Source organism: Dromiciops gliroides, chromosome 4 (genome assembly GCF_019393635.1).
Source record: "Dromiciops gliroides isolate mDroGli1 chromosome 4, mDroGli1.pri, whole genome shotgun sequence".
In the NCBI taxonomy this organism is placed as follows: domain Eukaryota; kingdom Metazoa; phylum Chordata; class Mammalia; order Microbiotheria; family Microbiotheriidae; genus Dromiciops; species Dromiciops gliroides.
The window spans coordinates 247,793,135-247,805,184 of NC_057864.1; the positions used below are offsets into that span (position 1 = coordinate 247,793,135).

Consider the following 12,050-nt stretch of genomic DNA (forward strand, 5'->3'; position numbering starts at 1 on the left):
GCACCCAATGTCAGCCACACTTTGCCTGAGCCTGTTGTTATTATCTTTTGTTTTTTTGGATGTTTATTCATGTCTTTTTGTTGGTGGGTTCCTTTCTTCCAATCTTCAGGAGGAAGCTGGGCGATCACCTGTCACATACTTTGTACCTGTTTAGGATTTCTCTGAGTTCCATTTTAACTTTTAACTCTGAGGATAACTGCAATCTGTTGGAAAGATGGCCTTCAGAGAAATTGATTCCCTTCACATGATCACATGTAGGCTACCAGCCATTCAGGGAAAATTTAAAGTGCATGCAATCTAATCAAATTCAAATATTATTTTCTATTTGAAAATTAAACCATAACAGTAACAACCCACCAGTATAAACATTGATTGGTCTTATGTTTGCCAGTGACACTGGTCAGGAATCTCTAGTGGGGAAAACAAAATGACTATGATAGAGATAACCAAGATTACTGTAGAAAAAGGACCTAAATATAGGAGATTTCAAGTTTTTATACTTAATTTTTCTCCACTGAAAATGACCTTTGGGTTATGATAACATGTATTTGGATTTCAAATATTAAATTTTTGTATCTGAATACACTTGTATTCAAGAAGATAATGTCAGGGCAGCTAGGTGGCACAGTGGATAGAGCACTGGCCCTGGATTCAGGAGGACCCGAGTTCAAATCCAACCTCAGACACTGACATTTACTAGCTTGTGACCCGGGACAAGTCACTTACCCCAATTGCCTCACCCAGAAAAAAGAAAGAAAAAAAAGAATGTAATGTCTTTATGTTTGAGAATTCATAGTACTTCAAACAAATGTTATTATTAACACCTCATATAGAAGTTTCCCAAACTCATAAGCAACCACAAAGGACCCCAGATGGAAAGAAACAGACTCTAAACCTCTCTAGGCCTCAGTTTTTCATCTGTAAAATGAGGGGGTAGACATAGATGATCTCCAACATTCTTCCATTATGATTATACATTATAAATCAGTGATTATTCTAAGCAGGCCTCTTTCAAATGGCTACATTGTAGTTTACACTTTACCTGGATTAATTGTAATTTCAGTGTTTAATTGAAAAGGCTTCTTTTTGGACTTGAGAAGCTATCTTAATAACAGATTGATATTTACATAGTGATTTCCCATTTAGAGAATGCTACATTTGATCAGAACCCTGTGAGGTAGGGAGGGCAGAGATTTGAACCTCTATTCATAGAGGCCAGAGAAGTTAAAACACCTTGCCCAAAGTCACAAAATTTGTCGTTGTCACATCTGAAACAATAGAAATCGCAAAGCTGCAAGGGACCTAGAGGCCATCCAGTCCAGCTTATACCTGAACAGTACCCTTTCTACAGCATCATAGCTAACAAGAGGTTACCCAGATTTTGCTTGAAGACCTCCTTTGAGAAAAAAGCCGTTACCTCCTGTACCAGCCCATTCTACTTTGGTAAATTCTTTTTATTTTTTTTTTTTTTGGTGGGGCAATGGGGTTAAGTGACTTGCCTAGGGTCACACAGCTAGTAAGCGTTAAGTGTCTGAGGCTGGATTTGAACTCAGGTCCTCCTGAATCCAGGGCGGTGCTTTATCCACTGTGCCACCTAGCTGCCCCTGTAAATTCTAACATTTAGGAAATTCAGGACTCCATTACAATGCCGCAAGAACTATAAGATATTCAGCGGGTTGGCAAATCATTTCTTTACATGCTTTGCTTATTTAAGTCAAAACAGACTGAGACATTAAAAGCAATATCTTAGAGGCAGCTAGGTGGCGCAGTGAATAGAGCACTGGCCCTGGAGTCAGGAGGACCTGAGTTCAAATACGACTCAGACACTTGACATTTACTAGCTGTGTGACCCCTGGGCAAGTCACTTAACCCCAATTGCACCCCCCCCCACACACCAAAGCAATATCTTGTAATGTGCTGGAGCAGCATTCGGAGCTGACTGCTGGCACTTCCAGTTTGATTTTGATGTTATTCCCATCTTTGCACCAATAAATAAAAATATGTTCCCTGTTGTTTGCTCCCAAAGGCTATGCCAGTGTGGATCATTGGAAGATAAGTGTTGGACCAAGAGGAACAGAGCCCTTGGTGATCTGTGATGGAACCACCAACTCAGAAATGTAGAGAAACAGGTTTCTGTCCCAGGAGAACCTGGTAGAGCTGAAGAGAAGATCAGGTGATTGGGTGGGCGGGGCGGGAAATAAAAAGACCGAAACAATGAAATTTCTTTTCAGGGGTTGGTTACTTAGTAGTTATCCCTTTGCATGTGTGATTCAGTGATTCAGGTAGTGTTGTGTTCAGTGTAACCTTGTGTATGATATAGTCATGCTCACTCTGTAGATAGACTGTGAAGTATTCACTTTCCCATAGGCTGCTCACTCAGGCTAAAAGCCGGTGTTCTTGGTGAGCTACAAATATTGTCTGACTCCTTGGAGAATTCTCAAGAAGAGGGAACACTCAAAAAGCACCTGTCTCACCTGACATCTTGCAGCTGAGACCCACCACTGTCCTGCTGAAGGGGATCTGCCTAGAGAAGGGGAGATTCTGTCCTTTTTGCTGACTCTTAAGTTTGCCACTTTCAGCTTTCTGACATGGGCTTGCAAAACCATCCTTTTTGAGTGTTCAAGCATATTTAGACCCCTCTCTCCTGACCTAATCCTGTTTAGACTTTCATATTTTGCAAATCTGTAGTAGAGACTCCCTCAGGAACATTTTCATTGTTATCCTCAGTACTATTGACGATAGAGTAGATATCTCAAGATAAACCCTGAGCAACTAAGATGGCCTCAGATTGCATACTTAGCAAGTGTACTTCTTTCTCAATATCCTTCCGAGAGACCTTAGGGATTCCAGACTCGGACTAGAGTCTGGTAGTAATTTGATCAGGCAGTTCCTAGGGGTAATATTCTCCCAAATTGTTTAGATTCTCCAATTTTTGGTGGTGTTCTCTCTCTCTTCCTCCCCCCATATCTGGTTTGTTTTCTCAGTAAGACGTCTCATGATCCCACCCATGTCAAGGGTTTGTTTTGCTTTACCAAAGTGTCTTTCTAGACGGGGAGTATGCTAAAGTAGGCCAGCCTGGGAAGCAGTTTCCTCCCTGGCCTTGATCTTTAGGATTTGAATTTCTTCTGTGAAAAATGTTTTACAGATGTGTCAAGCTGATGTCATAGTGTGGTTAGGGGAGGAACTCAGGACATGCATTGTTGGCTGACTAATGTTAGTGGGGTGTGAGGCTGCTGTTTTGCTGAGAAATAAGGTGGGTTGTTGCTTTTTTTCAGTCTTGTAAAGCTGTTTTCTTTTCATTGGGCGTTTGAGTCTAGTAAAAATTTTTCTAAAATGCTATCATTCAGTACCAGCAATGTGGTGTAAATGGTAGGGCTCGTTTCTTGTTCTGCTGCCTTCCTTAAAAATGTCAAGACACCTACTACCTAGTGGGTAGGCAGGCCATTGCTCAGAAAAAGACAAGACTAACAAGACTGACCATCCTGGGACTGCATTGGGAGCTGAAGCAAGCCAGCATCTAGAACAGATCTTTTTTGCTAAAGACTAATGTTATTGACTGGTGTTGAGGGCAGTTCATGCTGATATGCACTAGGAGCTGCTTGCAAGGTTTCATCCTTAGCACCAGGAGAGAGCCTAAAAAAACCAGAGCTCTGGATTCTTCTTTCAGTTTTATGATCGTATGGTCCCTTCTACTTAATGTGATTTCTTTATCATATTCTTACCAGTTGTTTATTATAAAGGGCACGTAAGAATTTAGAGCAATATTTCCATAGCTGCTGTGTGGGTTAATCATTTTGAACCAGCCTAGATTGTACTTGATAATCTGCCCTAGACCAGAACAATAGTGAATTACATCCGATGGAGCTAATAGTTTAAAAAAGCAGCCACTTTTTATATCATTATGTAAGAACCCAAACCAGCATCTCCTTGTAGAAAATCTAGTCCTTTTAGACTCATGACTCAGGATTGCTTTAGAATTCAGAAGAGAAGGTCTGATGGGAACTTAGGCAAATGTCCAGAGTTTCCTGGTAGCTTGCTCCAGATGGAGTGTGAAGGGGGAATATTATGTATTGCCTCAGCTTTAGACGTCTCTGATGCCCCTGGTCAGATGCACTCCCATTCTCTCTCTGACTTCAAAGGACTGCTCCACAACAACTGTTTTGGTGGCTGGGGCTTCTGGGTTTGTCTCTTGGAAGAGCTGATGAGATCTTAGCAACATCATAGGTTTTTAGAGCCTATTCAGGACTGAAAAGGGCCCAAGAGACCCTCTCATCCTGTCCCTCTTTTTAGAAACTATGAAAGAGACGGTGACTTGCCCATAGTTACCCAGATAGTCAGGGACAGAGATAGGAATTGATCCCAGAGCCTCTGACTCCAAACCCATGGCTTTCTCCCTCTACCCTGTGTGCTCCAACTAGAGCTCAAAGGCTCTGGAGAATGGAACATTTACATGAAACAGTGGCCTTGAAGTACTAAGCAGTGGAAGTCTTAGCAGAGCCACCACTGAAAGGTGACCCCCCCAGGATGTTCTAGTAGCTGCGGTTTTGCCACTTCCACAAAGGACCGTTGCAACAAGTTATTAGAAATAATGTAGGCCTCCGAATTCTACCCTTGTTTCGAAGCTGTTTGAGGGTGTAAAAACTGTGAGTCTTAGGGACTGGGCTGAAGGGCCATTTAAAATTTTACCTGTTTCATGGGTTACCATGGCCAAAAAAAGTTTTGTTGCCAGGTGGCTAGCCTCTGGCTGCTCTACCTCTCTATTCCTAGGCTGGCCCTCAGATAATAAGCTTTGTCTATTCTAAACCTGGGGCCGTCCTCAAAGCCTTCCCAACCTGGTAGAACCTTACAGAGCTTACACTCTGTCAGCAATGCCTTTGAGTTCACCTGGGGTCACCTCCATACCATGCATCTTCCTAAGACCTTTTGGAAATCCACAGTCGAAATGGACTGAGCCAGATTGAGTTGGCTGTACCTGGCTTCCAGAGGCAGTCAAGAAGTGCGTTGGTTATTGTGCAGACTAAGCTGTGCAGTGACACCTGTCCATGGACAAGATCAGGCTTTCATTTTCCCAGAGCAGAGAGAATTTCATCACTAGGAATTGTCTTTGGAGTTTGGCCACTTTGGCATAAAATCCAGTTAGTTCCAGCTTCGGTCCCTTTTCCTAGATTTTTTCTCTCTATTGAGATCAAAGATGGGGATGGCAAGGCGAGCATATAGATATCCAAAACACTGGTCTCCAGAGCTTTCTAGTCTGGTCTGTGAAGAGACCTAGGGACCATTCATTTTCCTGTGTCTTCTTCCGTTTGCTCCTATCCTGCTCCAATGTCTCCTTTGGTCCGTGGAGTTGACCCTGTGTTACCAGAGGCGACCCCAGGACCACAAGCTTTCACAGGCCTTTTAAAATCCAGCTGGAAGAGAAGGCTTCAGGTAGAGGCTCTGAAAGGGACTCTGATCTGAGTGCTGCCCTTGCCAAGTTCAGACACCTTATCATCAGAGGGCTGACCACCCTGTGATTTTCTTTTTTGACAGTAGCAACCCACAAAAACTGCTAAGGCATGGGGGAAAGAACCATGATCTGCTTTGATGGAAAGAAGAACTGTAGTGGTTGGAAATGCTGATTCTTAGAGTTAGAGTGCTGGTTCATAGAGAGGCATCTACAAACAGGACAGCAGCCTTCTGTAGCTCTCAGCCACTTAATCTAGCCAAGGAGAGCAATAAGCAAATAATTATGTGAATGTCAGAGGTGAGCTTAATTTATTTAACTTTTTTGTAGACCTACCTTGGAATTAGGCCATTTCAGGGAAAAGACCTGGAAGTTGGTAAGGCTTTAGAATGCATTAGTCAGTCAGTAACATTTATTAAATCCATACTGTGTGCCAGGCACTGTTCCAAGTGCTGGGGCTACAGATACATATAAAAACAGAAGCCCCTGCCCTCAAGGATCTTACAATCTAAAGGGTGAAGATGTTATTCAAAAGGGAGAAGTTGGAAGGGGAAAGGGGAAAAGATTTTTAAAAAAACCTTATTTTAAAGATTGTTTGCAAGAATCTTCTAGAAAGGAATACAAAAGAGAAGAGGTGAAAGAGGTTCTCTATCTTTTATGATGATCAGTTCTTAAATTTTGTCACACAAGCAGGTAGTTAGAAGATGAGCTTGTCCAAGACAATTCCTCAGGCCCGAGTGTTTTCAGATAGCTTGCCAGGCAAGGGTACGACCCAATTTCAGTTGTGGTCCCCTCAGGATTTGTTTTTCAACACTTGATTCCCTGTTCTCTTCCCCAAAAAGAGGTGAACCTTCCAGGACCAGGGGGTCCTCAGGACCAGAGGCAGAAGCAGTGATTTCAAAACCAAAAGTATCTTGTAGGAATGGCATGGGGAAGTCAGCACTGGAATTCATAGCTTTTGGGTTTTTTCCTTTTCATTGTCATTGGCGCTGTATTAAAATGGTTTAAAGTGGTTTACATGTTAAATGGGTTAGGCTTTAATGGTTCTTATACTGAGCATTCAAAGTCTAGTCTCTTTTCTGTCTCTTTTTCTTTACATGGCTGGAAAAGGCCAAACTGGAGAAGGAGGAAACAGGATGGGCAATGAAATCCTAGGTAGAAAGTTTCACCTAGTTGCATAGATTTTTTTTTTTTTTTTGCATAGAGTCTTAACGTACTTCCTGGGAATTAAGCAATGGGGTCTGTTTTCCCCTTTTGAGCTCCTTTTAGAAATAGAAGAAACCCCTCAATTCCCAGGTTCTGTCATGCCCTTTGCATCTCCCAGTGGTGATTCTAGAGCTTAACAGGGTTCTACTCCAATTGCTTTGGAAGATTTTATTGAAGTTAATGATTCTCCCCATGTCCGATTCCTTAGAAGTTTATACATGAAACACTTAAGTGTCGGGGCCTGGAGGAGAATATGAGAGTGGGTGCACAGCCTTCAGAGTTGATGTCCATGGGGAGGCTGTGGTACTACAAGATGCTTTTATCCCCTGCCAGCAGCACTCATTTCTCTACCCACTCCTCTCCCCACAAGTTGTTGCACTAATTCCAAGAGACTGCACTTTCAGAATGTTTGGGTCTAGAAAGACAAACTTGTAGATACACCTGCAAACTGTTACATACCCTCCTTTTCCCCAAACATATTGCACCCTCCTCAGCCAAACTCTTGTCATGGGTTAAGATGGTGAAGGCCTAAACAGCTTCTCTGATAAGACGGAGAACATTTTAGATGGTGCCCATCTGTCCCTGATGATCATACTGCCCCTTTGTTCTTAAGGTTTGAATCTTATTCTCAGCTGCGCCTTGCCACACGATGTTTTTTTTTAAACCAGATATTGTTACTGATACTTTTAAATGTCACCTACCTTTCCCCAATGTAGCCTTCGCATCCCTTCCCAGAGAGCTATCCTTTATATACCAAACAGTTTTTAAAGGGGAAAAACAGTTCAAGAAAACTGACCAGCACTTCAAAAAAAAGCCTAGAGTGATCTCTGTTGCTTCACCTCCGCAAGGCCACATTAGATCTATAAACTAGGATTCCAAAGTGGTTCAGCCAGCCAGACATCCCTCTGGACTCCAGCCATAGTTCCAGGTCTGCCTGTCATGGTTACTGTACTAAAGTGTGGGAGTCAGGTAAGCAGAATCTATGGAAATGGGAGGCACGTATTATCTATGCCAACATCCAGCAAAACTTCATCCTTACTGAGATCCTAGAATTGTAAACATATTCCTGGGGGAGGGGAATGAGTTTTGGAAGACTAACAGGTGTTGTCTTTTTCGCACCACATCCAAGTGCACCACGCCCTGTGAGCCGCAAGGGCTTAAGTGCTAGTCTGCTGGTCATGCTCAGAAATCATCCACCCAGCACTTCTGCACATCTGGCCCCATCACTGTTTGACTTCCTTGGCCTAAATAATTGAAGTGAGACTTCTTTTGATCTGCCATTCCTTTCTCTTGAGACCTTAAAACTTCCATACTTCTTTGGTGAGGGTTATTAAATACTTTGATAAGTAGATCCATGTGGTATTGTGACTCTGCTTATATATTCCCACTTCTCCAACTCTTAGTATGTGTCAGTCAACAGATACTTAGCAGCTCACTGCTGCAAAGGCTCTTGAATGGAAAAGAGGAAATGAGCTCATGAAAGGTGATGTTAGAAAAAGCATCCAGTAAGCCACCTTCACTTACTACAGGCGGTGGCTTTGGCCCTATCGCTGTACTTGCCTCCCTTCCGGTCAGCTAGGTATTGCCAGCGTCGTGTGTAATCTGGTGGTGTGAGTGACAGATCAGTGGAAGCCACAGATAATCCTGAGTCTGGTTTCAGACAGTGCTTCGACCTCCTTCCCCTTCCAAGCCACCTGATCAGTTTGGAACATTAGCAAAAGCACGTGGATTTGCCCAGCTCCATTTCCCTGCCCCCTCTGCTGCCAGCGGTCCTTCTATGGCATGCGGAATGAAGGAGGAGAATTTGAGAAGCCCAGAAAACCCAGACTGAATGATCAGTCCTTCAGAAATTCAAGCAGTGAAGGGGGCACCTGGCAGTGAGGGCAGCTCCAGAAACTCGCTTCTTTTGTGTGTGTTTGTGAAGGTCAGGGCTCTTCCCTTTGCTTTGGAGCCCCCAAAGCAGCTGCGGTTCATTTCCTGACTCTGTTTTGTTTGTGAGAAGTGAGTGTGCTGTGAAACTGAGACTTAGTACGGTGGTAGTAATTTGTGCAAAGTTAGTGACATAAGTGTTTGGAACTCCATATGCTATGAATATAGTGGTGGTTAATCAAATACACAACTAACAAAAATTTTATTTACAGTAACTTAATATATTGCAAACTTGTAAATACCTCCATCATGTAAAGCATGTATATAAATCAAAATTTTATGTAAGTTTGGTTTTTACTTTTTGTGATAAAGATGCATATGGTGGTAAATGTTTTTAGTGGTTCACTTGACTCTTTAATCTCTAGTTTCAAATACACCTTCTGACACATGGCTCAGTCTCCACATCCATTTGATCATTCTTTCCTTTGACTTTGGGAACATCAACTGCTCCTTCCTGGTTCACAGGTGCCACTGTGGCATCTATCTCTGCTTTTCAATCACTCACCTGTCACTACTTTTTCTTTGTTTTCCTCTAATACTCAGACCCCACACTTCTTGTGCCACGGAACCAGCCATCTGCTACACTGTGACTTCCTAATCTGTTCGTATACTGTATTCTCAAAAGTTCTAGTGTCCTTGATAAATTTTTCAATGTTTCTTCCTCATACGGATGCCCTCTAAAACTGTCTGCCTTTTTACCAACCACCAGGTAAGAAACCAACTGCTCTCTTGAGTGGATCCTATCATCATCCATTTCCTCAATTCTCACACAAATTCTATGTAAATGTTCTAAGATCCTGGACCAATTTTTCTCACTCACTACCAATTCATCCTGGGCACTCAGATCAGCCCTAACTACCTCCAGATATTAGTTTTCAATCCTCAGTGCTCACCTACCTTCTAAACGAACTGTTTGGGGCCAGCATGGACTGAGTTTTAAATCCAATCAGTTGAAATCATGATCCATATATTACAAGTCATGAAGATTACTCAAAACTCTACATGAAGTGGTTATAGTTTGATGAAAGTCAGTGCTTTTTCCTCACAATGCACTTTCTTCCACAATTCTTTTCATTTCTTTGAAAACTGACACTTTTTGAAATGGAAGGATTTGATTTAGTGTAGACAGACTTGCATTGAGAAAAAGGGACTAATAGGTATCTTACCTCATTGATTATTACTCTGTTGTCAACAAGCATATTATTTCTGGAAACACAGATCCACAGAAAACTGAAGCTAAACATCTTGATCTTAATAGTAGTTTAAAATAATTTTCATTTCCATATTAGTTAAAGATTTACAAACAACTTTTCTTGCAACAACCCTTATGAAGCAAGCGGCCCAAGTTTTTATGATTCCCCCTGATTTTTTTTCCTTGACTTCATCAGTATATTGGGAACTTGAAGTCTTGTGGAAACTCCTTCCACCAAGGCAGATTTGCCAGCTCCCTGCAATTTGTCATCTTTGAGAATTACCTAAGACACTAAGAGTTTCAAGGAAATACCCAAAGCCATGTATCATGTGTGTCCATGGAAGGACTTGAACCCAAGCCTTCCACTCCATGAGTTATTCTGCACTTTGCCATCCACCAGCCTATGCTCACTGGCCCAGCATAGTTACCCTGCCACCCCGACACGCAGGGACATGCTGGAGTTAGCTCCTACTGAGCTTGTGAGCCAATTGCTAAATTTTGTGAACACTCTCTCCTTAGAAACCAGTGGCAAAAGCTGCACATTGGGGCTTCTGTTAATTCTCTAGATTTAAGAAAATGTTGGAGGAAATGTTAATGATGCAGATCAAATTTAAAGTGTGTTGTGTATATATATATATATATATATTTTTTTTTTGAGAACCAGTTAAATATTTACCCGACCAATCTTGATAGCACTCTTCTCCCAAGGCCTACCTTCCCTTCAACCTCCAGAGAAGCTTGTGGAAGACTCTTTAGGGTGCTGAAGACTCTTTTGGCATGATTACACCCATGATCTTGTCCTCTATGCTTGCCACTGCTGCCACACATTGAATGCCGGTCTGCTCCAGGTGCAAGAATTCCCAGTTACAGCAGTGGTACTTTTGGCCTAGCACCGAGTTGGGGACTCTAGGGAGACAGTGAAAGCAGAAGACATCCTCATAGACTCAGAATGTCAGAGTTGGAAGGAACCTTAGAGATCATGTAGTCCCAACTGCCTCATTTCCTGGTGAGGAAACAGGCAGGCCCAGAGAAAGGACTCTAAGGTCACAACATGACTTCTAGTCAGAACTAGAACCCAGGTGTCTCGAATCCTAGGAGACAAAACACAAGCCGTGAAACATCTAGGCAAGGCAGAAGGTGGCTGAGAGCATTACTGAGGGAGAAGGAAGTCTGTGAAAGTGGAAAGGAGGGAGAGATGAAGAGGGTCCAAAGGAGTCAGGGACAGCTCAGTGGAGGAGACAGTTTTAGTTGTATCTTGAAGGATAAATTAGGATTATGGAGAACCAGAGGGCGGGAAAATTTTCGTTTCAAGCAAAGGGAAAAACCTGAGCAAAAAGATGGAAACGGATCATATTGGAGTCAGTAAAGATCTTGATTAGGTCCTTTGGATTGTGCAGATTAATAGAAGAGAAAGTTGAAAAGAGACTAGATGGGTTTGGAGGCGATTGCTTTCATTCTGTTGTAGAGAGAAATGAAGATATAGGACAATTCAGACTAGAACTGCTAGTTATTTAAAAAGGAAAGCTTTTTTCTGAAAAAAGACTTCTGGAAACTCTTCTGCCCAGGTCCCCTTTCCTCTAGATCTGCAAATTGAGCCTGTTGGCCCAAATAGCTGTTTCAGGACAGACTATACTAGGCTCCCACCGCACCAAGTGGGAGGAGTGGACCCTGGAGCCTTTTAAAGTTGGAGGCCAAAAAGCCTAATGCTTTTTGTGGGTGTGGGGATTAGACTGGACCTTTGGGGACGGTAGATCTTTCTGAGAGGGGAGAAGGTACTTCTTACTGCATAGACTGACTCCTAGAATCCTAGACCAAATGTGTCCCTGAAGACAGTGGTGGCAAATCAGTCAGCAACCTTCCTGCTGTTGCTGACTTGCTCCCTCTTTTTTTTTTTTTAGTGAGGCAATTGGGGTTAAGTGACTTGCCCAGGGTCACACAGCTAGTAAGTGTTAAGTGTCTGAGGCCAGATTTGAACCCAGGTCCTCCTGACTCCAGGGCCGGTGCTCTATCCACTGCGCCACCTAACTGCCCCGGTTTGCTCCCTTTTGAGAACTTGGAGGCCTTTGTCTTGTGGCTGTGGGCCAGGGTTCTTCCCTGTGAGCACCACCCACCCCTTTATTTGTCCTAGGACACTGGCATAAAGTCCAGAGCTGGAAGGAAACTTAGAGATCCTATAGACAAGCTCCTTGATTTTTATAGATCAGGATATTGAGATCTAAGGAATCATCCCTGATAGCAGAGAAAAAAGAACAGCAGAGCTGGGGGGGGGTGAGGGGGTGG

General features: G+C 42.8%; 1 protein-coding gene across 1 annotated transcript in view; it reads left to right on the forward strand.

Moving 5' to 3' along the window:
* C4H6orf89 (chromosome 4 C6orf89 homolog) overlaps positions 1–8,911 on the forward strand; it is a 49,457-nt gene extending 40,546 nt beyond the window's left edge. The window contains exon 8 of the mRNA XM_044002611.1: positions 2,027–8,911. Coding sequence (XP_043858546.1) covers positions 2,027–2,121 — 95 coding nt within the window. The 3' untranslated portion in view covers positions 2,122–8,911. The remainder of the gene's footprint in view (positions 1–2,026) is intronic.
* Positions 8,912–12,050: the final 3,139 nt, after the last annotated feature.